We start from the raw sequence: 26,978 nt of genomic DNA on the forward strand, positions 1-26,978 counted from the left end.
AGCAAAACCAATTACAAAAACACGCAAGGTCTCTTCAGACTTCGACATAATTCTTTTCATAGTTCAAGGTATTTCATTAACAGCTAGGAATATAATTGAGAATCCGAAAGTATCCGGTTAAGATTCACATTTGGTGTTGCATAACAGCAATTAAACCAACCAAGACAAATTGTTTGCAACTTGACCTGTGTCCATAAGACCATTGTGGATCTCTTCCTCTCCAATGAACTTCATTTACTCCTGTGCATTAAGAAACTCCAGGGGCACTACTCTTACAGAATTACCAAAGACATCTCTGACGCACAGACTCCCAGTGAGTTGGTATGTTCACAAGTCTGGCAGAATTCAAAGCAACACAAACACATCAAACCACTGAGCCTAAGATACTGCTGCAATAGCAAATAAAAATAGAATAAGCAGCATCCGTGCAAACCAGATGAAGCTGGTAAGGACATGTGCGCGGATCCTATAAGGAATGACATGGAATGTTCTTTGTTGCATGCTGATAACCCCCCGCAGAGTAAACGCATGCAATGAAGATTTAACCTTAGGAAATCTGTTCAGCAAATTAGGGTTGACAAACCATGCAACCATGCTGGATTGTGTCACTGTGAAACTCATTTACAATACATTAACATGCTCACTTTGTTTTAATGAAGGTAAAGGCTTCAAGCAGGCTGTAAAACGCTGTAAGCAGGTGTGCTTGATAAGATGTCATTCAGAATGCATTCCTGCCTGGTATAAAGCATGGGGTCGTGAAAGGAGTTTCTATTCCAGGGGGGGCGCTATCGTTTTATATATACCTCTAGAGATCTCCGAGTCATGGAGACAGACAGCAACATGAGATTGGATAGCAATCTGAATGGACATTTCATTTACTCATCAGCCAGCAACAGCTGTTCTTTTAATGGCATACTTAAAGATTGTGTCTTTTATTATTATTATTTAAGAGATAATACAATGACAACGGGGAGTCATAAAAGGAAATTAATATTGATTTGTTTTTACTATAAATCTTCTGAGGTGATGATTATAATGCTGATTGCATTGCAGTTCTAGCTTTCTTCATTAGCAATGGTATTATCTCTATCCAGTCAATACTGGCATGTACATTTATATACATACAAGTCATTGGCGTTGCAGTGCCTGACTGTCCTGTTAATTACTTCCTTGGTCTTTACTGCGTTCTTTCATAGTAAACTCGACTACAGTGCGTTAGCATTGCTGTCAGTCCAGTTTGTCCAAGTTAACCGATAACTAGTTTTAGCAGTAGAGATTGAAACATACAAAATTAAAGATTTGTATAGGGTACCCAAACCGTTTTCATTTAGACTCTAAACACCTATCGACCGAGCATATTTATACGATACACGAGAATGATCATTGGTGTTATTTTGCTATGTTTGGCAAGTACCCTGTATGAGTCATTATTATTATTATTATTATTATTATTATTATTATTATTATTATTATTATTATTATTATTATTATTATTATTTTAACCCAATAAAGTTACTAAATCAGAAATGAATAATTATTTCGTTCCTTCTTTCTTGTTTAATAGTAATCAGTGTGTTTCAATCCAGGAAAATATTTATTTGATAATTTGCAGTATAGCAGTTGATTGCAAATTCTAAAATGATTTTCCAAATGCAGATCAATATAGCTTCTCTGACCCCGACTTCCTTTTAAGCCAGTATCAGCTAAGCTGTTTTTCAAAAGAATAAACGTGGGTTATGAGCCTATGTAAATGAGGAGAGTCTTGTTGCAAACGGAGAGAAGTGATTGGATGAGCCAGAGTTCCACCACCATACTCTGCCGAACTCGGAAAGTAAGTACGCAGAATGCTGAAGAGTGAGCTGTCTTCAAAGGTGGCCGCTACCTGGACCTGACAAGTTTCAGTTTGCGCCGACGGGTTTACTGCATATCGCACGTTTCTGATCAAGCAGCGCTCTCTGTGTGGAACCTTCAGCACATGCATGGTATCCTTTTGCGCTTTGACATTGTTAAAAAGTTACTAAGGATTGTGATACGATGTAACCAGCCAATGTGATAAACGTGGACATTACAACAAAACGCTGCATTTCAGAAAACGATCTTCTGGTCGACTTTGTAGTCTATCAGAATGGGTAAGGATCTGTTCGTTTATTTATTGTGTTTGTTTGTTTTAAGGGATTAAACTTTATACTGCAATGTCCTTTTGAGTAACATCATATAGAATATGTATACGAATATGTTCTGGTTCATGCTAGAAACATAGAAAGAGTAGGTCTTTTTAAAGTTTATAACTTACTAGAATGCTGGTTATGTTCTATATATGCATAGGGCAATGAAACATTTTTAAAGCTTTGACATGTACAGTATACAGATAATATTGGAATTCTGGGATGTAGTTCATTTACAGGATACAGCTTTCCATGGAGAGTATTTAAATACAAGACATGCCCATGCATTAATAACCCATTCTTTCACAGATCCTACCAAGGCCTATTCACCTCTGCAGTCCCTTCCCTATCATTCCAAGTTTTCCGAAGGCTCTGGAGACATTCCAAGAACTCCAGACCTGAACTCAACGCTGGCTTTGCTGATGAACAAGTTCCATTCCACAAACAGGAGTGCGTTCAACTGGTCAGTCTTCCAGATTGCAGAATGGGAGAAGTTTGTAGAACTGGCTAAATACGAGTCTGAGTCTCAGAACCCCACAGTGAAGGCTCTGCTGGTCGTGGCGTACTCTGTCATCATTTTCATCTCTCTGTTCGGCAACGTCCTGGTGTGCCAGGTGGTGATCAAGAACAAGAGGATGCACTCGGCAACCAGTCTCTTCATAACTAACCTGGCCGTGTCCGATATCATGATCACACTGCTCAACACCTCCTTCACACTGGTAAGGGACCCCAGAAATACTGGATGCATTTGCTATGCAAGTTGCATACCTGACATGTAGACATAAAAACAGCCCCTCCCTGTTGCAAGTCTGTTTCAGTCACAATAGGCAAGACAGGAGACTGAAAGCTGGTGCTCGGTTGATAGGTGCTACCGATCAGCTCTCTATACATGCCTTAGGGGATAATTCAAGAAGCTATTGTGTGATCAGACTTTTAGAGAGGTACAGAAAGCACAGAGCAGATTTATGACCTGCATCATTTCTCCGGGCTGACGTTCACATCAAAGCTATGGGATGGTGCAGCATGTATTCAATTAATGTGTCAAGCTTGTGTTGGAGGACAGTTGATTGAGTAGAGCCCCTCAATTGTAAATCATTATGGGTTTCAAAATTGCACGTTCTCTTGAGTTTTCTTTGTCCATCAGGTGTAACACACTATTTTAAAACGGTATGAAAAGCCTTGGGTATTGCACCTGTAATGCTGCTTCACACGCTGTGTTTTTTTTTTGCATGCTTCAGGTTCGCTATGTGCACAGCACCTGGGTGTTTGGGAAGGCTATGTGTCACATTAGCCGGTTTGTGCAGTACTGCTCTCTTCACGTCTCCACCCTGACCCTCACAGCTATAGCTCTGGACAGACACCAGGTACAATTGTATGAGCATTACATCTTGAGATTCCCGTTGATAATCTGGAAGCTGGAAGCACACTGACTTTAATATACACCTCACCACTAACACTTACGACAAGCAATGTACTGTACTGTGAATTCATAAATTGCAATATATTTTCAGGTGCATTAATCAGTTCTTTGGGGTTGGTGAGGTCACGACAAATGGATAACGGGGTCTGCCCAAATAAATAAATCATAAATCATAAAATTAAAGTTTAACTGCCTCTTTTCCTCTGTGCTGTGACGAATATGTATACCTTGAGGTTCCCATATAAAAGTCCCCCATGGATAATGTTTGTCCTGCACTTTACTGGTCCTTCCAGGTTATCCTGAATCCACTGAAACCCCGGATGTCGGTGTATAGAGGAGTTCTCTGCATTGCAGTGATCTGGGTGATGGCTACATGCTTCTCCCTCCCGCACGCCATCTACCAGAAACTTTTTCAGTACAACTACAGGTAGGGAGGCGTCAATCATTTCATAAAACCTTAATAAAATAAATCGGTTGCAAATGGAAAATAATATTTTGACATTTGATCTTGTTCTTCGGAATTTCAGATTTACACGGTCCTTAGTGTAACTGGGAGGAATCTGCACATGTGGTGCTTTCTTTTTGCTAAGTGGTTAAAATATCAATGTGGGTTGGATAATTCTGTATGGAAAGGAGGGTGTCGATACTTTTGGGCCCCATTAACTTGTTTCGATCGATCATGCATCAAGTCAGGAGGACATCACACATCCAGCTCTCCTCAAAATCTCCTTCAAGTGGAACTTTTAATAGAGTTGGCTTAAATCTGTCAGGGAGTGTAATTATACCCTCATTCACTACTGGCAGCTAATGGGGTTTAAACCTCACTGGCTTTCAGGACCACTGAAACCACCCAAGCACTGGATGGCTGATTGAAATATTATGTTGAAGGGTTGTGTGTGGAGGGCTTCGATGAGAAAAAACAGGATTCCAAAACTACAGCACTTTTTTATTTTTTCAAGACTGCTTCTTGTTGTTTTTTTATTTGGGGGGGGTGAGGGGGTGGTTCTACAGTATATATATATATTGCTACTTTAAAATATATGAAAGGGTGAGCTGTAGCTATGCCTATGATCAACAGAGAACACAATTACTGTCCAATTGGGTTGTCTTGTTTGCTACTGTGTCGATGCCAGCGTTCTGTCAAGCTTCCATTTCAGAGCCACACTGTAATTTACTGCCTTTCCAATAGCTGTTTACGTGTATGAATATGTTTAAAATCCTGTCAGGTTTAAAGAAACATTGCACGAACACTGTAGTTAAAGCAAATACACACATTGTATCCCTGGAGAGGGTGGTGTCTGGTTTGCTTTTGCTACAGTATGTATCATTCAGTGTTTGTGTGCATTTGTTTTTGATTGGTATCTTTAAAAACATTGCATGGTAGTTTTCCATTGTGTCATGTTTAATATGCTTTACCATATCTCTCTGGGCTTCACAGTGCGTATCTATGCCTTCCCATGCCTTATTACACATATTCTAAAGATTGATGTCTAAATGTATGACTTTTGTCATATTGCAATACATGTTATGATCCAAGCTGCTGCTGCTGCAGCCTCAGCTGCACTGCTAAACTAAACTAATAAAGTAAGGTGGCCTCAGCAAGCCACCCTAGAAACCTACAAAAACATGACAGCCTTCTCAACACACGGGCATCATACATAATCCTGCCACTTAAATATGAACAATTCGGCTTGAAAGATAAAATCCAACAAATAAGCTTTAAGACTTAAGGGATCGGACGCTCCTCATAAAACTCGTAAACGCTACAAGCCCTCCTTGAGGGCACAACTGAACACATGTGTTCCACTCATCTCTACATTGACATTTTATTTTCTCATAGCTTTTAAAGAGTAAATGTTCCCATTCATTATTTGTGTATTTTTTCTTATTACTCAAAGATGATCCCGATCACAGCTCTATTGTATGTATGCAAAGGATCACATGCCCAGCAGGGACTCCTCTTAAACACACAGCTGCTCACAATTAGCATCTTGTGCTATGATTAAGTTTTATGATTATGATTGTACGTTGAATCAGGGGCTGTTATTTTACAGAGAAGGACAGAGCAGTTCATTTTTATTTTTGTATTTATGTATTTCTTAAACTTAAATTCTCTGACAGACACGGTAACCACATTCCGTCTGCTGCTTCTATTTCTGACTTGATAAGAGCAAGAATGGAATGATTCATATCAAAGCTGTCATATGGAAGCAGACCAGTGCAATGGAGCATGTATTATATGCCCACATTCAGCTCTGATTTAAACCCCTTTAAAAAGATACAGATCATCAAAAAGGTCACATACAGTACGAGATTGGTATTGCAAGGTGGTTATTTTTAATGGACCATCTAGCTGGAAGCATCAACATCTTTCAAAGCACCTGCTGCTGCCACCTCAAAGCTCAGAACCAGAAATACTTGAGCATTACTGTTGGTTACTTAAATTGCTTGCAATTACATGGAATTGCTTGTCAGTTTCTTGAAATTGTTATTTGTGTTGTTTTTACTAAAATCTTGTAAATAAATGACCATACATTACTAAAAATTACTTACCAACAAATTACAACATGCTTGAAAGGGTTTAGAGTTTAGGACAGTGCTGTTTAGATGCACCACTGTTGGCTGCACATAAGTCATTGTGTGCATATTCACAAACCCTACTGCAGAATCTGGGGCTGCTGTTAGTCTGTAGGTGTATTCAGCATTAACCCTAAATGTTAAGAGACTTGACATCAAGATAATTGCCACAGATACTTGGCAACCGAAGTTCGGAAGCTACAGCACAGAAGATGCTTCATTAAGTGCACCTTCAATTCAGCTCCCTTTTTTAAGTTATTAGAGAAAGAAATAGCTTTTGGCTTCATTAAGTAATATTGACATCAATTCCTGGAACTATCAAAGGACATAGAGCCGAGGGAGACTTTTTTTAGTCCTGCCAAATAAATTGGCTTTTCAAAGAAATGCCTGCTGCATGAGTTCTCGCTAGAGTAATATCAATTTACAATCATTTTATTTTTTTAATGCTTTCATCATGCATTATTATGAAATTCAAATATAGTTCTTCATCCGCTATCCTCCTACAAGTATTGCTTCCTATATTAGAGTGCTGTGTTAATATATTATGCCTGTTAACTTAGCTAAACCACACCATTTTATTGATGATCATTTTCCATAATTAAAACGGTCCCTCTTGTCTTGGTCGGTGGTCCAATAGCGCATCCACAGTTCGCAGCTTCTGCGTTCCTGATTTCCCGAACCCCTCGGATCTCTACTGGAAATACCTGGACCTGTCCACCTTCCTGCTGCTCTACCTGCTCCCGCTGCTCATCATCTCCCTGGCTTACTCCCGGCTGGCCAAGAAGCTGTGGCTGCGCAACGCCATCGGGGACGTCACCATGGAGCAGTGCATCGCCCACCACAGGAACAAGAAGAAGAGCATCAAGATGCTGGTGCTGGTGGTGGTGGTCTTCGCGGTCTGCTGGTTCCCCCTCAACTGCTATGTGGTGCTCATCTCCAGCCTGGCCATCCACTCCAGGAACACCCTCTACTTCGCCTTGCACTGGTTCGCCATGAGCAGCACCTGTTACAACCCCTTCATCTACTGCTGGCTCAACGAGAGCTTCCGCTCGGAGCTCAAGTCCCTGCTGAGCATGTGCAGGCGAGCCCAGAAGCCACCAGATAAGCTCCTCCCAGCTGCCGTGGCTCCCTATCGCGAGGCCTGGCTTGAGCAAATGAGCTTCAAGCAGGGTCCTTCCACCCAGAGCGTCAGGTCCACCACCAATGTGCAGACTCTCAACACGGATCTGTAGCCGGGTACTGTACTGTGTGCATGAACAGCAGTGTGTTCTGTTAGGTGGTTTATCTCAATGGTTATCAACCCCAGTCCTGGTCACCCCCTGTGTCTGCTGCTTTTCATTCCAAGTGAGCTCTCAATTACTGAACTAGACCATTAATTGAAATGATACTTTGCTTAATTAGACCCTTTAAATTGTTTTCAGCTCTTAAACAGTTGCAGATTTCAAGTTAGCTGTAAGTGCTTTGAACCTGTTGATCGTGGGAATATTGTGTCTCAGATTCTGTGAAATTCGACATTTCGACAATGTATGAACACAAATCATCTCTCTATGGTTTCATTATTAAATAAAAAAATATATGTAAACATATGGCGTTTTTTGTTGTTGTAGTATTTAATCTTTTACTATTTTAGGTCACTTGTTAGCATATACCATGGAGTTTGCATTAGGACTGGTTGTTTGGTGGAGGGATGCTGATAAAGAAGACAGAAGTTCAGGCTGGTACCAGACAGAGATGGAAGCACTTTGAGACTGCTTACAGAAAACGCACAGTGTAACACGGGACTGCTCTGCAGCTCCATGCAGTCTGCAGATAAACTGTAGAGAACCAGGCTTCTTGTCCCAAGCTCCTCTCTCTGTTGTGTTTCCAACTTGCCTTAATAAAAGTGCCCAGAGTTTAGGTGTTCTGGGCTGCACTGGGGTGTACATCTGCTGCCTCTAATTTACTTGTTTTCAGCTCTTGTCAGAAAACCTGAGTTCATGAGCGGTACACTCACTGAAATAAAGGTAAGTCCTTCTGGAAGTAGAGAACTTTGATTTTGCTTGCTTGGCAAGGAAGTGACTCCCTCTCATAAAATTTTACTGGGAGCAATAACACTCTGCATGACCTTCATTTACACAGGCTGCTCCACTTGCACCGTTTAGTTCATTAACCACTTTATTAGCTGTAACTGTTCTCAATGAGATCCCAGAGACATTGCAGTGATTATACTGGTTCATCCTAAAGTACTCTAATGGGATGGCTGGTGTATGCAAGTGTAGTTTCCCTACGGCATTAACATGCACTCCATACAGTAATTCATTTCTCATCTGTGTTCTATTCGGTCTCCAAGTTTCATCACTGCCCTTGATAAGGGAACCCTGTGTCATGAATCAACCGCTGCAGCAAGTTAAAACGGGAAAAAGAGCATCTTTATGTTATTTATCATCAAGGCTGTTTGCTTTAATTGTGATGCATGTGATTTGAATTGAGATGTTTAGTACATTTATTGCAAACATTCTCAGGGGAGTAAAACATGATTCTTAACCAATCACACACAGACACAAAAAATAGTTTTTAATGTCCGCCTAAGATCACCAGCTGGAGCACCCAAGTTGGACAAGATTATTATACACTGTAAACACATAGTGATGTAATTATGAACAGTTTTTGTTTGTAATATCATGTATTTATTTATTTTTTGAAAATGTAAAACCTTAGAGAAGGTGAAGTGAGGTGCATCTGTCCAATGTAGGATTGGAACCTGTACAGGGATTTTGTCCAAAAGCTGCAATTTTAAAATAGACCTGAGGGTGCTCTGCTAGCTGTAGATAACTGAACAGAACCCCTCATTTCTGAGCCTAATAAACCCCTGCAAATGAACACCTTCTCACACACACACACACACACACACACACACACACACACACACACACACACACCAGGTGCATTGCAATTCTCAATTCCTAACAGACTTTCCAGCCCTTTGTCACCTGTAAATGGCTAACATGTGCAAATTGAAGTACTGTGTAATGTAATGCAGGGAATCAATCGTGTCTACACAATCCCATCATTTATGACACACAACATTAAGAAGTATCTGTCTGTAATACCTATATACCTGCTGCTCATTTGAAGCAAGTTGAAAACAATTTACAAGACAGAATTGTGGAGCACGACTTCAGAAAGCTTGCCTGTTAATTAGAAGAACGCAGGAATTAAAAGGCACGTTGAGGAGTCAAAATGCCTTTCTGTGATCAGCTGGTTACAGCTCGTTGTTACAGAGAGCCTTATTTACCATATCTAGCTGTAAAAAGCTGCTGACACAGGTGTTTATGGTAATTTATGTACCCTTTATACTCATTTATTATTCACACCTGCACCAATACTGATAGCAATGCCAAGTCAATTCACAGCCTGGCATGTACTCTGAAAGAACTTCATCACATTGCCAAGTCAATTCACAACCTGGCATGTACTCTGAAAGAACTTCATCACATTGCCAAGTCAATTCACAGCCTGGCATGTACTCTGAAAGAAATCTCATCACCTTCTGTGTTCTCCATGTAGGGGAGGACTGGCTAAATAAACAGATTATGACTGGAAAGCTTGTATCAATGGTTTCCAACACAAAACAATGCATTATCCTGTGACTTTGATGCAAGGGGCTGAGCAACCCCCTTCAATCCACTTTGATCTCTGATTTTAGGAAAAATCCAATATTAGCCATGTTTTCTGTACAAATAACAAACAAATTAGTTAAAAATTACAATTCAATAGCTGTAGACCATTCAAGAATCTTTCAACCTACAAAAGCACTAAAAAAAATATTGCAATACACCTTGGTCCTCTCTGATTCCTTCGGGGATTTATGAAAAGACACGAACTGCAATTTACCGACTGATCTCTCCTAATTGCCTTCACTGATGAAAAAAGCATCTCTGCATTATTGAAGCTGCTTCTGAAATCCTGAAGGTGACCAATACCTGAGAAAAGCACACACGAGTCACTCTCCCGCAAGGAGATGATTGCATAACTGGTGCTGTGGTACCAAGGGTGTGCCCGACTTTCCTTTGGGAGCAGGGGATTAGCTTGCACCTCTGCTGAGCAAGGCTTAGGGGTGTTCAATTAATACTATCCTGCATGGAGTGAGTGCAAAACAGAAACAAAAGGACACTGTAGGAATTTAAAGGACATTTGTATGCGATTTATCAAGGCTGTTTGGTTTAATTGTGATGCAGGTGATTTAAATTTAGATGTTTAGTACATTTGTTGTAAACATTCTCAGCGGAGTAAAACATGATTCTTAACCAGTCACGCACAGTAAACAACTGAATGCGGGGAGCACAAAATACAAGGTGGAACTTGAATGAAAACTGGATTTAGATGCATATATGTGCCAGTGTGAAGGGTAGTTTTTCTCTTAATTGGCTCACTTTCATATTTTTGCCATGAGGTGCACCAAACAGGGTTTCAAATTCGCTGGCATGTTGGATCTGGTCATCCAAACTGTCAGTTTCCTCCCTCTGATCAAATGTGGGTTTAAACAAGTAGACAAATGTTCTTGCATCTGTTTACACGATTCCCAAAATGATCAAAATATATTTCAGGGATTGGATCTTAATGTATCTGTTAAAAAACAATAAAAAAAAGTAGAGGATACTGACAATTTACTGAAAAACAAAAACAACAAAACTTCGGTTGGTGCTTTTTACAGATTTTTTAACACCGCCTGTTGCATCCCAATGAGATTCGGTCAGCGCTGGGAAAGATTTGCACACTAACAGGATTGCATTTGAATATACATTAAATCTAACATAGCACTCAGTGGCACTTCATTTATTTCTTGTAAGCAGCTAATCTGACACCGAATTTGATGTCCTCAAGAACTGCAGCAGTCTGGTTGCTATGGAGGTGTCTGAGTCATGGCAATGAAAAGATACGACCATAGACTGTGATAAAAAGTCACCTAAAATGCATATTTATTAGACAGAGAAGACTGCTCCTACCCTGAAGCAGTGTTCTGTTTGGGACCCATTCACAAACCATTACCTCAGGTGTTATCTGAAGTCTGTTTTGACAAATGAAGTTTGATATTTATGAAACTATCCCTGTTGTTGGTTTCTCTGGCATTGGCAATGGTTTTAATGATTAACTTCGGGGCTGAAGAAGTCTAAATCATTATTTACTTTATTGACTTTAGTTCCCTTTTCTTTTTATAAGATTGCATTGTATCCTGATTTCCCTACAAATGTGCACTAGGTATGAGTCACGGGCATGGCGTGGGTATCGCATGCTGAAGAAGCTCTGCCCAGCGTCACACTCGCGGCCCTGCACAATGATTACATTATAGGTCAATTTTAATTGTGCTCGAATTTCATATAATGACCCCGAAGCTCGAATCAGCTGTGGGTTGTTCTTGATTGCCATTCTGTTTTTGATTAAATGTATCTTGCATCCTGAAGTTCATACACCTGAAATAAAATAAAAACATCCTGTCAATGATTCTACAGCAGTCCTATAGTGCATTTAGTATTGTATTAATTAACAGAGTTTTCTGGGGGCACATAAGCCAGGCAGTGCAACAGCGTCTCTTCTGACAACAAACCATGTCACTGTGAACAACCGACATATCAGGCAAAGAAGCAGGGAAAATGACTCTAATTGACTGTGTGATGAGAATGATAATCTCTATGTAAAACATGTAAAACATAATGACAATACCCCATTTATATTTATATACTCACAGTTGGATATCATCAAACGAGATGGGCCAAATGGCATCCTCTCTCTCGTTTGTAAACTTTCTTATGTTCTTATGTTCTTAATCAAATCTAGCATGTAAAGTGTTTTGTTTTCGATGGAAAAGATCAGTCTGGAAAAAAAAAATGTAAAACAGGGATTTTATTGTTTTTTAATCAATTTAATTTAAAAAAATAGTTATTTCCCACTAGGATACAATTTAACAAAACATTTTAATCGAGTACTGTTTTCAAAGGGACAGGGTAAATCATAAACGGGATTGCTGTGCCCCTTGAAATATTCCTTGACCAAACAAATACTGACAAGGAACCGTCTGGATATTAGCTGGCATTCTGATGATGAGCTTCATACACCAATGCCATTATGTGCATCTGTGAGCGACAGCCACGCAGTCAACTCAACTGGACTCTACGGCTGTGGCCAAAAGCTTTGCATCGTCCTATTGAATTTACTAGTTTTGCTTCATAAAGCCAAATGAAACCTGCTGAATAATGTTACGTGTACTTTTCCATATAAAAATTTCGAAATCTAATATGAAATACTGTATTATTAGTATGGCTTCCGGTAGACTTTTGCAATATCATTTTGTAGTTTCTTTGATGGCACTATGTTGAATAAAATATCAAAATTCTGTTTTCTTTTCTTTTTTTTATGATGTCCCAATCCTAAAATTCTAGGTAATGCAAAACGTTTGGCCACAGCTGTAGACTTTACTAGGTCTCTACAAGATAATTGCTAGAAAAACGCATTTATCACAGACATCTATCAGGTTGATTTACATGTTAATCATGAATAGTGAAGTGTCTAATGTCACAACATATTCAACAGGTGTGCTTTCCACTGTGTGAGCTGATGAGTTTGATGGGTAGAGCAATTCATTGTTCACGGAGGTGGAAAACCAAGCTGAAAAAGAGGTTCACATTGCAATTTAAACAGCTCTTTGGCATCAGGTTGACAGCAACTACTGTGACAGTACTGTAGAAAGTGTGTGTAATGAGCATACAAAGTTTCTGCCTACTCTGTCAAAAATAACAATCAAGAGTCTTTTATCTCTATAAACACATTTGTTTAGTATTGATTTACTGCACAATGCTTGAGTCTCAAAGAAGGGTTACTCGTGAGTTAAAGTTATTAGGTTGTGTAATCTGTTTAATACTTATCCTCACCCTTTTTTTTTCAATGTTCTGTGATTTGGAAAGGGTTCCAGCCAATTGACCTCAAAACAGGATCCCAAATTGAGGTCATTTACAACATAACACATACTTTCGAAAAGTGAGAATCTACAGTATTGCCTGTTAATAATCTGTCAGATTATAGTTATTTTTCTTATCATCTGACAGCATTTGATCAAAACCAGCTGTGTTTTATTTATTTTATTTTGTATCAAATCAAAGTGTAATTTGGTTTTCACACTTGTGGAAGCATACTCAAAACTGGCCCACAAGCGTACGAGAGTACAGTGTTGTGTGAATTGCTGTCAGGGAGGAAATGGAAATGAATGGTACTTTATGTACAAGACTGAAAAGACAAAGTCATTCCCATCAGATGGGAACTCTCCACACCAGGACAGAGCCTCTTGAGTCTTTCAGCAACCTAAATCTTACAGACAGGAGTCTGAACCTTTTAGTTATTATTATTATTATTATTTCTTTCTTAGCAGATGCCCTTATCCAGGGCGACTTACAATTGTTACAAGATATCACATTATTTTTGAGATACAATTCCCCATTTATACAGTTGGGTTTTTACTGGAGCAATCTAGGTAAAGTACCTTGCTCAAGGGTTCAGCAGCAGTGTCCCCTACCAGGGATTGAACCCACAACCCTCCGGTCAAGAGTCCAGAGCACTAACCACTACTCCACACTGCTGCCCATACTACTCCACACTGCTTTTAGTATGCACAGACATCATTGTTCTGTAGATACTGCACAGCAATGCATCTTATTTCACAAGCAAAGAATTGGTTTCTTTTAGAAGGAAGAAACAAACATCCTTCTTTTACACTGACCATTTAAAATGATTTATTTTCAGATCAAAGCTACCTGTAGATATCCTGCAAGACTTTGTTTGAATGTGTGTAAGTGAAAAACATGAGTCTGATCGCTCAGGTGCTTATCCATGCTGTAACTACAGCAGTGTGGAGTAGTGGTCAGGGCTCTGGACTCTTGACTGGAGGGTCGTGGGTTCAATCCCAGGTGGGGGACACTGCTGCTGTACCCTTGAGCAAGATACTTTACCTAGATTGCTCCATTAAAAACCCAACTGTATAAATGGATAATTGTATGTAAAAAAAAAAACAATGTAATTGTATGTAAAAAATAATGTGATATCTTGTAACAATTGTAAGTCGCCCTGGATAACGGCGTCTGCTAAGAAATAAATAAATAATATAGGATTGACAACATTTCACAAGGATTTTACCATTCTCTACTGTGGTACACTTATATAAGATTGTAATAACACACCATACCTTTAAACTATTGGCCAACATGAATGGAAAATTTGATTCTTTCATACACTAGCAGGAATAAATACACTTGTACTTATTGGAGAGAAGCATCTGTTTGAGTGAACTGTTGTTTAGCTTGCTCTTTTAATAGCCTCTTATTTTTGCTTTGCCTGATATTTTTTGCTTGCTTCAGCGCCATCTAGTGGAGATTCCTGTTTAAACAGCTCCGTGACCAGGCCTGGTTTATTTTTGTTCTTTGTAAAGCCACATGCTGTGTGAGTGTAGACCCAGAAATATAGCACTGGACTTTTATTTATTAAAACATACACAATCATCCAGCATTTTAACATGCTTTACAAGAGCATTACAATGCAGCAACACATTTATACAAATACAAAAAGTCAATATTACACAGTAATGACTGAAAAGAAAACTACAGCTGTTTCACATGTAAAATCCCATACAAACAAACATACCAAAAAAAAGAAAAACCTTTAATGTAAATCTAAAGAAAACTTTAAAGACAATAGCAATACTCTTACCCTTTTTTTGCAGCTGCAACTGTCTAAAAATAAGTATTCACTAGTAGTGTAAAAAAATGGTACAAAAAAAGTTTAACAAAAATCCTTTACATACCATTCATTAAAGACAGCCAAATTGGCACAAGAAATACACTTTTTATCAGTTACTTATTGATGAACCCAAATGAGGGCCCTACAATGTAACAGCAGAGAAATGATTCTGTATGGTTTGCTTTGCCAAGCAAAATAACAATTAGATTTTTTAGCAAAAGAAATCGAAATGTACACCTGATGAAAAGAAAGTTCTCAGCGTCCCTTAATACTAAATAAAAGGGCTAATTGATCAGTCTAATACTGTCCCCTTTATTTACCAGGCAGCTGTACATACTGATTGACCTAAACTAAACCAATACCCTGGTTGAATTGCATGTCTGCTTTTGGATTTAGGGTTTCTTGGCTCATACAAAATTCATCGTATTAAATGCAAATGTTTTAAATTCACCACGATGTAGTTATCGGGATGAAATTCAAGTTCTGTGAAGTGATCTGCATCCTTTTGAGGTTCCTCTGTCAAGTCTTAGCTGTACTCTGCAACTAATTCACCTCAAACTGCTTGAAATGGAGTCAGTTCTGTGCTGGAACTTGACAGTAGCTTTACACTAAGTGAGGCTGTAAATTATCCCTTCAATTAAACTTTGAAAATTGAAGGTCAGATGACACAAAATAAACATAACTTCCATTAAATACACAATTCATTCTAATTCTATTAAAAAAAAGATGTAATTTACAAGAGGTCTGCTTATTCCCTTATCTAAACACCCCCTATTCTAATGATTCAACATTTACATCAGTCAAACTGTCCTGTGAGTATTTAATGCAGTTTCAAAAGCAGCACGCATATACAAGGACAGGCAAGATGCTGACAGGCCATTATACTTAAATGGACAAACCTCCCAGGCCTTTTACAGGTCGTGATGAAGTGTGATGCGAAGTGTGAGCCAGCAGCAGAGAGAGCTGCCTGCGGCGCTGAGGACTGATCCAGCTGGAGAGCACTTGAAATACTGTACAGTTAACACCCTTCAGAGAAACCAGAGAGCTTCCGGGTGAGCCTCCAGTAACACCAAATGATCTCATCAGTTTATCCCTACAGGAATAGGGAGCAAAGAAGTAGCGCTGACTCAGCAGCAAGGACTAAGAGTTTACACTAAAGGTATTTGTGTTGGGGGTGGCACTTGGAGGAGATTTGCCAAAATGTTGCGCCTCTTAGTATAAATGTTCCTAAGCTGCTAGGTATGAAGACCTCAATACTATCAACACCTTTCTTGGTGGCAATGATCCGACTGGGACAGGAAACTGAAGCTTGTAAGACACAGCCTGGTTTTGCAAAGCCGGTTACGAGAAACTGCTGGGGACTGTCCACTAACTGGCACCCTCAATGTACGAGAGGATCAGTTCTGTTTCAACAAGCAGTTACAAGGATTCTATGGTATTACCTAAGCCTGCCAGCAGGAGTCAGTGATATCTGTAACAGAAGCATCTTCATAGCTTTTTAGTATTTTTACGGATTGAAAACTGATGCAAAGATTGAACACATCAAGCTCGGAATATCAGCTCAAAAGATGAGATGATGAAAATGTTAACAAAAAAAATAATAAAATACTTGATATAAGTATAGTGTGATATAACTGGTCTTACCCCTAAAGTAACCTCTTCACCAGCCTTGCAAAACCAGACCCAAAGTGCTTTGTTTGGCAGTAGTGTGCTAATGCATAATTTCTCTTAAATCTGGATTCCCAGCACTAAACAACGGCTTATTTCTTGTTAATGAAAGAAAAAAAAAACTATTGCAGGGTTTGGTTTGACAGTACTTCAGTGAAAGTGCATCCTGGGTTTGCTTTCTGGTCGGTTAATGCGCACACACATTGTGTTGGATCTGAGTGGAGTACTCGCAGAGCAGGAACAAGGCGTCGAACCTCTGCAGGCGATGGAAGGCGTGCACCAGGTCGGGCACTGTGGTCAGGGTGCTGGAGGACAGGTAGCTAAACACATGCTCAAACCCGATGACGCTGTCCATCACCTCCGCTGGCACCCCCAGCTCCAGACCCAGCTGCCTGTAGTTCTTTACGCCCGGGAACGATGGGTCCAGCTTCAGAGACAGAGACTCGATCAGCACCGGAGGGAGACGCCCCAAGTGAAGTCCTGGATAAGGCAAGGACAAATTGATATGTTCAATAAACTGTAACACTTTGTAAAAAAGTATGTGTGAGTAACATGCATATCACTTGAAAGCATGAATAACACAAAATCTAACAGCCTGTCCCTAAGCACAGTGGGAACAGAAGCCAAGTACTGTATTCCTTTGAGTTTTTAAATTCGAGTATAGAGATGCAGGTATTAAAATCGCCAACAAAAGACGTGACAAAAACTGTACTGCCTGATCTCGAATCATCCATGACATACAGGCAGCCATTTTCAAAGTAGCGGGAGTCATTGTCTGGGAGACATTAATTGTTGTTACAGGCATGTTAATTTACCAGTATACAATATACTTACCAATATGCCTAATAGACGGGTTTGTACCATGTCATTGCAAACAATGGAGTATTCCTTTGTATAAATGGCTCTTATATACATAACTGAGGTTGTATCTTTGTAAGTGCATCTTTATTTGATGTTTTATTTTTTCCTTAAATTAAGGATGGTAAATTTTGGCTGGGTCTTAAATTCGAGGTCGTCTTAGTTGAAGGAATACGGTATATGTGTATTTTCATGACGAATCTCCTTAATCTCTCTGCTGACTCTGTACTTGGCTAATTGTTTCGTTTTTAGCCAGTCGAATCCAGCACAAGATCTTCACACTGAGCAAAACAAACAGTATCTAAAAACACAGGTCCAGCCACCAGATGCATAAAATACAAGTAAAAAAAAGAAAGACAGCAACGTGCCTGATGAACGCGAGCTCTACATATCATAATGACATTGGAGGAACATCTGCAGTTCAAAGCGCAGGGTTCGTCTCGCTGTAAATAAAGTTTCCTGGACAGACAAGTATGCTGTTTGTCCTCTTGGCAGAGTGTTTGTCTCTGCTTTCCTGACAGTTTTCATAACAGCAAGGCATTGTCTGATTCAACTAAATTACAAAGCTGAGATGGTAAAGGTTTCAGGCACCTCAGGCCAGAGCGGAAAATAGGTTCATGAAGTTAACCAAAGGTTCAAATCTCAGAAGAAGAGCACTAGAAACGGGCACTGTTCTGACAACAGCACTTCTCTCTTCTACATGTTTATATTGTATTATCTGTTCTGAGAAGTCTGGCACTTAGTAATAAACACAGAGCTACATATACAGTACTAGACTGCAGTACATGTTTCAGAGGGTATAAAACTGTGCTTATAATCACCACTTTGTAAAGAATCATAGTATTCTGACCATTGTACAACTGTACTTATCAGGTGAACTTACTATAGCCCCAACAACATTCCAATACAAATTCGTAATAAGCATGTTAGTAACATACTGCTTGAATTAAACGTGACTTTTACTAACCTTGTGTGACTGTACAACTCTTTCTCACCATGTTCTGAACATCAAAAGCCTGCAAAAAAAGTGTACGACTTGGTGAGTCTGAAAAACAAATAATAAATATATCCAAACCTTTACGGTCAGACAAACCTCACTCGTTATTGAAGACCTAATACACGCTTACCATGTTGGTGCAGTTCTGCGGGACGTGGCAAGCGCTTGCACAGCCGTAGCGGAGGATTTCCTCCTCGCCTCTCATGCAGCTGGTAGTGGTTTGGGAAATGTTGGCAGGGGGTCCCCTGATTTCCTTCTCCGGTAGGCTGCCACCGGAAGGGGCCTCTGGCTGGGCTTGCCCTGCTGTGTCTCCAGCCCTCGTTTCTTCAGAACGAGCAGCACAGCCCTGGAAGTCTAACTCGGTGCACTCCACAGGAGCATGCCGTCTTCTCCCATCCTGCTCCAATGCACAGTACCCATTGAGTGAAGCTGCCTCTTGGGGCTGCTCTGGGGAGTGCTCCGCACTGTTCCTGGAGCTGGAGGAGCTCTCCGACGAGCAGGTGCTGCAGGTGGAGTCTCTGATCAGTGGCTGGGTTTCTGATAAGCTGCTCACACATTGGGGCTTGGGCTCCACGGTCTTGGCAGGGTTCCCTGGGAATGCACACGCCTCCATGCAGGACCTCAAACTGGCAGGGGAGTCGTCCACAGGCTGGCCTATAAGGGGTTTCACAGATTCAAAGCAAACTAGTATTAAGAATATTAAACACTTACGTGCAGATCTGTTAGGCAATCTGTAGGCAATACGTAATGAATTCAATATACACAGGAGACTCCCTATCTTAAGCTGCCAGGTTTGCCCCTGTCTAGTCAGATGACCCACCTGTGGGCTCCAGTGTGTCCTTGACCCCAGGGCTGAGCTCCCCAGCTGCATTCTGCATCACAGTCTCTCTGGGTTCATCAGTAGCAACAGCTTCACCACGCTCACTCCAATCAGCATTGCAGGACCTCAGAAACGCTTCCAAAAGCAAACAAACAAATCAGAAAGGGCTAATGAAGTCCTATTACCTCCTGCTTTCTCCTTTATCAATGCATCCTTTTTCAGGTTGCTGTCGGATGTGCAACTGAATAAGATATAAGTGTTAAAAACAAGTTACTGGTGATGTTTTTTTTAGACATACCTTGAACGCAGCTCCCAACGGAGGTGCATCTACAGTACAGAAATGACAGAATCATCACAGCAATCGCCACGGTAACAAGTGCACTGCAAACAACAGCAGCTACGGCCGTGTCAGGAGGGGGTGCTGCTGAACCTGAAACCTTCATGATCTGAACTCTTGTACTGCCTGGAAAGCAAGCAAACAACATTGCAATGGGGCAGATATTACTGAGGGGAATGAGAACAGTCTGCATCAGCAACTATAGTCTACATCTTGGAGTTGGCGAACAATTTATATATCTAAATCTGTTCTTACATTGAAGTTCGCTGGGTGGAGTCTGACCAGTACAGGGGATGCATTGCACATCCTGCTGTCCACCAATCCTCGCTTTACTGTAAAACCTGAAAATAAGCAAAAAGAAAGAAAAAATCTAAATCAAAATGATAATACCTGAAATTAATATTACTCATTTCGAGTCACACCCACTGTTTTGTAACTTCAAACAAAAGCCTGATAAGAATCCAGATCAGAACGTTTAACAAATCACAGAATGTTAACATGCTGATTCTCATCATAACTTGGAATTATTATATAATATACTTTGATATTTTAATATAAAATCTTGGTGTGAAGTTACTGAGTACATAAAAGTTATTAGATTTTGGGGGTTATTGCGACGTGTTCTTTCTGTAAATCTGTAGGCTAATTTCAAAGTAGCACATCCTTATCCCTGCACACCCTCACCCTGGCAGGCATTCTCCACACACAGCGTTCCTCTCGGCTGTGCAGTTGGATATCTGCAGTCTGTAAATGAGCTTGCAGGACTGGCAGCGCTTACAGCCCCGGTGTCCCCACTCATCCTTATAGCAGCAGGGGCTGCAGCTCACACAGTGCGCATCGCCTCCACTCCCAAAACCACACTCCTGCAGGGAAGGGAAAGGACAGGTTGTCAGGAACTGTGCTCTGTCCTTTTCCTGTGACACAAGACATGTATTTCATCTCTTGACTTTGATCTCCTTCTGAGCAAAGTGATCCACACATCCCAGCTAGCAGTGCTGCTGGTGCCGAGTGTACATGTGTGCCCCAGCTCCAGGATTACTCTCATAGGAGGTCCATTCAGCTCATTATTATTATTATTATTATTATTATTATTATTATTATTATTATTATTATTATTATTATTATTATTATTATTATTATCATTATTATTATTAATTTCTTAGCAGACACCCTTATCCCAACTTCTTGCTGACATTGCTGCGGGCAGCAGTGTGGAGTAGTGGTTAGGGCTCTGGACTCTTGACTCTTGACCGGAGGGTTGTGGGTTCAATCCCCAGTGGGGGACACTGCTGTTGTACCCTTGAGCAAGGTACTTTACCTAGATTGCTCCAGTAAAAACCCAACTGTAAAAATATAATGTGAAATAATGTATAATGTGATATCTTGTAACAATTGTAAGTCGCCCTGGATAAGGGCGTCTGCTAAGAAATAAATAATAATAATAATAATAATAATATTGTGGAATCACTGGTATCCTTTAAGACCTGACTTGACAACGTTTTGAGATCAACCAGCTACTAGGAGCCGGATGAGCACTGATGAGCAGTTGGTCATTTGTTGTTATTATGTATAAATATTACACCCGACAATCAGAGCAGTTCTACAGACTCACCTGTGAGAGCTCCAGGCCAGGTGGGCACTGCTTGCATGGAGTGCAGTTGCCCCTGTTACTGTAGAACTCATTTTCTAAACAGTCCATAGTGTTAGCCAGATCTCCAGGGAGCTTTAAACCAAGCAGAAACAGTGATTCAATCTGCAAACTCATGCGATAGATTGTTTATTATAACAAACTATACAACACTACTACAATATGCACATTTTACACTACGTTCTTTAGCCTCGCCTTTCCTGGTGCCTTTTCTCATAAATTAGACGAAGCCACAAAAAAACCAGATGGAGGTTGGGGAGGAGGAGGTGAACTTCGGCGCATTGTTTATTGAGGGACACATAAGAAACTAGCTAGTCGATTGACAATTTCGTTTGGCAATTGAAGGGCTTAAAATATGCTATATATTTAAGTGATTTGATCTAAGGTTAAACTGACATCGCTTTGCTTAATAATGTGAAGTAACATACATGCTGATGACGTGCACACTTTTTCAGAGCAGTTGCAAGGAAATGGGTCAAGAAAATGTACAGGGAGTTTCAGGAGGTTCCGGAAACACAAAGTTTATTTATTTATTTATTTGTTTGTTTGTTTGTTTATTTTTATATATAATCAATAGGAATTTAACAACAATTATTAGTTCAATCAATTTGCACCATATAAACAAATACATGAGAAAAATTAATACCATAGGGCGAGAGAGAGATTGAGAGAGAGCTGCAATACATACTATTCTGAATGTTATACTGAGGCTGTAAATATGAATACTCGTTTTAGGCATACCTTTAAAAGATAAAGAAAAGCTGAAATAATCGAACCATACTTTCTCATCTCAGCAAACATCAGGATGTCCTCAAACTAAGTTTAAAACACATTTATTGAGTAATTGTTACTTTAGTGGAAAACTTTTTTTTTTAAACTGGATTTATACAGGATAAGGAAATAAATTAGACCAACCTTAGGCTATTCTTTAAATATTTTGTACACCCTTCTGACACATACTGTATTACAGTAACACAGTCCTTGAGTGGCACTATTACATTCTTGAAAGTATGTACATTACTCTATTTAATTTATGCTATTTATTTGAAACTATATACTGTACAAATTAAATATTCACCTAAATTTTTTTTTAAAAAAACTAAGAAAAAGCAATTGTCGGTTACGTGTTACTATTGCAGGGATACAGTACTTCGTTACAGTGTAAAAAAGAAAATAGAGTATAATCTGTATGATACATTTCAGGGTTTGTGTTTAATTACATTTAATACTGAACGGATGCAGAGTCTACAATGGCCATTAGTACGCTTGAAGGAAAACAAGAACAACAAACACAGACCAGTGAGTAATCATCATATTTTGTAACACAACCACACCCACACGTCTAACACTTTTGAAGACCAGCTCCTGTGTTTTGCAATAAAACCAGTGCTGTGCTTTCATTCATTCGTTCATTTGCTCAGTGTTCATCGTTTAGTGTTGTATTTTAAACCCGTGAATATCTATTAATATACCACCATTCGCACTAATCCTGCGGTGCGGTGCATGCCCCGACTTGCCCCGGCCTGTGTACAGCATCCCAACACATGCTTTGAGAAAATACTTCCAATGCTTTTCTAATGTCTAATGAGCCACATAAAGTAAGAATGATATTTTTTTTCGAAAACAGATCATAAAGTCTGCCTAAATTCCATAATCAACCAGTTAAAATATGTTTCAGCGTTAATTTTGACATTTGTCATAGGTGATGTTTTCAGTAATTATGGCAGGAGCAATTAGATTTGTCGCTTATCATACATTTACTTAACTTTTAGAAAACAACAAACAATACTATTCTGGGATCTGTAAGTTATGTACTAAAGAAAGACATGTTAAAAAACTAAACTTCCCCCTATTCCGATAATGACCGTGACACACAGACTGGTTCTTTCCAACAAACTTTGAACGTTATAGTCAAGAAAATTGCACACAAGAGTAAAATAACTATAGTATTAAACGGTATTTTATTTATGGTAGATATTATTAAACATAATGCACAACTTGGATACAAATACTAACAATGTAACATTGCTCCCCTAACATATATAAATGTATTCGGTCATTACCTGTTTGTCACTGCACGCTGATTTCTGATTTTGCTCGGGTTACAATGCATCGAGAAAATACTGTGGGATGAGTCAGTAAATCATATCGCTTATGTTAGCACAGGGTCTCTGGTTGATGTAATACCATGCAACCTCAGTGCAATCCTTTCCATGTTGGAATTGACGCGAGCCTGAGCAAGCCACACAGCACCTCTGGCGTGATTGGTTTATACCTAACGGGGGCGTGGTAAACAAAGCGGATAGTTGTTGCCTTGAAGAAAGACTGTGGTAGACAGACACACACAGGGCAGAGGGTGTAGGAACATGGTGTTGATGCATCTCAGAATCTCATCACCTCCCTGTTCAATCACACGTTTCACCTATGAGGAGCTGTTTCTCTAAAACGAATTGCGTCTCTAACATAACCACAGTAACTGGACATTAACGAACTGCATATGTGATGTTAAACCCTTATTGCAACTTCATTGTGTGGTTTCGTTATTGTGTGCATGTGGGGTGTATGTGTGTGCAGGGTTGTGTGGCTGGGTGTGTGCACATGCAAAACATCGATTGAGAAGACGTGGTATTCAAGATTTACAAGCAAACGTGGTAAATTCAGAGTTGTTTTTTGTCACAGAACGAAGCGCAACGGCAGAGTGATTTTCATCCAGAAGGAGGCACTAGAGACTAAGTGAAATCACACGTATACTGTGCTAGTTTTGTGAATTGTCTGAGGGATTTTATTTCTCTTACTCCCATAAAATTACTCTGAATTGCCTTTTCTAGAAGCAGAATACATTTCTAGCAGAATATATCTAGGGACAGAAGTCTTCAAATGGATAAAGTTAGGCTACTTACTCTGAAATAAAAGGTTTGTATTTATTTTATTGTTTTGCTCCATGTGATTTACCATGTAATTCTCAAAGCTATTTATTCCAATTCCACATCAGCACATTTTTTTTTCCAGAAAGTAGAAATACACCCAATAAAGTTAACAAAACCAGAAATGAACAAGTAAGACTTTTAATTCAGAGGCTTGAATTAAGTATTAAGCCGTTACTTATTAGTTTTTGACGTTTAATTTGTGTTTTCCATAAAAAATTACAATTAAAAAAAAATGTGCTAATGATGGTTTAGAGTAAATGGCTTTGAGAATCTAGCCCGTTGTTATCATAATTACTTCAACAAGCTTAATTGTTGAATTTACCTTGAACTGCACAATCTTCTGTTTTTCAGACACATCTTTTACCGAAAGCGTTATTATGGGAATCAACCCATTGTTATCATCTTTTGAATGTGGGCCAAGCAGATGTTGTTGTCCTGTGACAGGTCAAAACAGCAATCTGCAAACACGAGAAGGATCCATAGTAACACACAATGAGGTCTGGTATGTATTCACATTTCTGTTTTGCTGCATTAGAACATTTTCTTTGGAATAATGCACCATTACACTGTCAGCAAATAGCAAGTAAACTAGTCTCTGAATTCCTGCCACAGAAACAGTCACTCGCTAATGCCGCAGATTTTGTTTGTTAAACTTCACTGCAGTTTTGTATAATGGTTCTCTTTTTGAGTATATTCTGGCAGTCTCCTGTGTAACAGACATGTTATTTCCATTTTAAAGCTTTTCTTATCCTCATGGAGATAAGAAAGTTGAACCTTTTTTTTTTAACCTAGTACACCGTTGTTTCTTATAATCTGGAAATTCTGCACCCAGCAAGCCCCTGCAAGAACTTTAATCTTCTTTCATCTACCGTTTCATAGAGACATCCGCTTTGCAGTTTTAGTGCAAAGTTCACAGTCTGGTCTCAGTGAACTAATATGTCTGTATACGGATACCATATCACTGCATGTACACGAGGACAGTTTGGGACAGTTCAGGCTTTTCAAGTCACATCACAATGCATTCTGGTACATCTTACCTGTTTCAGGTACCTTTCACAGCAGGACTACATTTACCAGAATACATTGGTGTGTGAGTTGAGATGCCCGAACTGTCCCAAGCTGTCCTGGTGTCCATGGAGTCATATGGTAACCCTATGTCTGTAAACAGTTTCCCTTTCAGGTTAGCTTTCTTATTCTTAATCTTTAACTGTTGCTAACAATGTTGCTTTTGATCAGTCTGTGGGCACTGTTGTAGCCCATTTATGCATATTAGTTGGTAATGATGATGTTAATAAGCTTCAGCAGTTTCCCTTTCGGGAACCCCTTTCTTTTTGTGGTGAGGCATTGTGTACCCCGTGGCTTGTTCCATGCAGGGGTACCTGCTTTTCCAAAGCTTCTGGTTAGCATAACTTTGGGTAAACCATGCAACATTTTAAATAATACAACTAACTGCAAGCGTGCCTTCTTGCACACAGCACCACAGGAGGCAACTCCTGCAATTCCATGCAGAGCTTTTCCCAAGAAAAAACAGATGGTCGTACTTCATTGTGTTGGGAGTTATCTGAGAAAAACAGAACATAGAGTATTACGCTATGAAATACTTGTCTGGCAAAATAGAGAGCGTATACATTGTCTACTAACAAAGTGCAGCTTTTGGCAAATGTTCAGCTGCAAAAGAAAAAGATCAAATGCATTTCAGTTTTTTGTCCCTCCAAAACCAAGGATTTCAGTCATATAGCATTTTTTAAAGGTATTGATGCCAACTGTACAACTAACATTCTTACACATTTGTGTTGTTTTTGTTCTGCAGTACACCAGGCAACATTATTATTTAGTCCTTTTTTTTTTTTTTTTTTTAAATGTACGACCTCTCAATAAAAGCAAAGACAAATAAACAAAAGGGTTGGGATGATGGCACTGTAGTTGTTTTAATATACTATATGTCATTATTGAAAACCTACAACTAGAATTCGTTTTTTAAATAAATAAATAAAACCCCAACACTGCTCTTTCTCCCAGTTGTGTGTTCTTCCAGGATTTAATTCTGTTATGGTGGGAGCTGGCCTATTGAAGGCCATGAAGTGCTGCCAGATCACTGCCAGACGCACTGCAATGTTTCAGATAAGACTGGGACTCAAATATGTAACACCTGCAGCCAAATAAACATGTGGACTTTTAAAAATATACAGTTCACATCACTATATCTCTATGCCTGGGTTTACACAGTGAGAAACTGGGCTTGCTGCAACATCGCCTTTTGTTTGACTAAATTCACAGCATAGGAGGTGTATGTAGCAAACAGAAGATTTTTGTACCACATTTCCAATAGCTGAACCTGCCAGTAACTATCAGAGGTCTGTGTGGTGAAAATGAGAAACACATATCTCTTCGATATTCATTCACACAGCGTACATCAAGGGCAGATTCAGGTCAACAAAAGCATATATATTAATTTGCAGTAAAAAGCAGAAACACATATATTTAATATTTATAGTCATATAAAATGACATCTAGATGTATTAAGATCATGCTTTAAGAGCTGGCTTACTTCCAAGCAATGAGGGTTTCATAGGCTCCAAGCAGAAAGGCTGACATTTGTTAAAAATGTGTTTTTATTACAATTTGGCAAATTCTGCAAACTTTGAAGTCGTTATTAAAGACAGGAAGTAAACTTTGTTTTGGGTTTCTGGTTGCAAACGTTTTCTCTGAAGCAGAAGTTGAAATCCAGCACTGCTAAAGTATAATTCTGCATCCGGAAAGGAAACCACAAAAGTTGTGTTATTTAGATAAATAACATTAAC

General features: G+C 39.4%; 2 protein-coding genes across 3 annotated transcripts; one reads left to right on the top strand and one right to left on the bottom strand.

Moving 5' to 3' along the window:
* Positions 1–1,825: 1,825 nt before the first annotated feature.
* LOC117430244 (G-protein coupled receptor 83-like) lies at positions 1,826–7,740 on the top strand. The gene is made up of 5 exons (XM_034916951.2): positions 1,826–2,129; positions 2,475–2,884; positions 3,404–3,529; positions 3,879–4,012; positions 6,800–7,740. The coding sequence occupies exons 1-5, from the start codon at positions 2,126–2,128 to the stop codon at positions 7,392–7,394; spliced, it is 1,269 nt and encodes a 422-aa protein (XP_034772842.2). The 5' UTR covers positions 1,826–2,125; the 3' UTR covers positions 7,395–7,740.
* A 6,904-nt stretch (positions 7,741–14,644) lies between these two features.
* LOC117430539 (tumor necrosis factor receptor superfamily member 27-like) lies at positions 14,645–23,477 on the bottom strand. Of its 2 annotated transcripts, XM_034050643.3 has the most exons (9): positions 23,314–23,477; positions 21,215–21,325; positions 20,287–20,465; positions 19,858–19,943; positions 19,564–19,728; positions 19,266–19,400; positions 18,576–19,099; positions 18,416–18,464; positions 14,645–17,070 (listed from the first exon to the last, which is right to left on the bottom strand). In XM_034050643.3, exons 2-9 carry the CDS (start codon positions 21,299–21,301, stop codon positions 16,778–16,780), a joined length of 1,518 nt encoding a protein of 505 aa, XP_033906534.1. In that variant the 5' UTR covers positions 21,302–21,325; positions 23,314–23,477; the 3' UTR covers positions 14,645–16,777. The 2 variants fall into 2 exon arrangements, with proteins under 2 accessions (XP_033906534.1, XP_033906535.1); XM_034050644.3 differs by lacking the exon at positions 20,287–20,465.
* Positions 23,478–26,978: the final 3,501 nt, after the last annotated feature.

The sequence above is a fragment of the Acipenser ruthenus genome, chromosome 26, assembly GCF_902713425.1.
Source record: "Acipenser ruthenus chromosome 26, fAciRut3.2 maternal haplotype, whole genome shotgun sequence".
Classification (NCBI taxonomy): Eukaryota; Metazoa; Chordata; class Actinopteri; order Acipenseriformes; family Acipenseridae; genus Acipenser; species Acipenser ruthenus.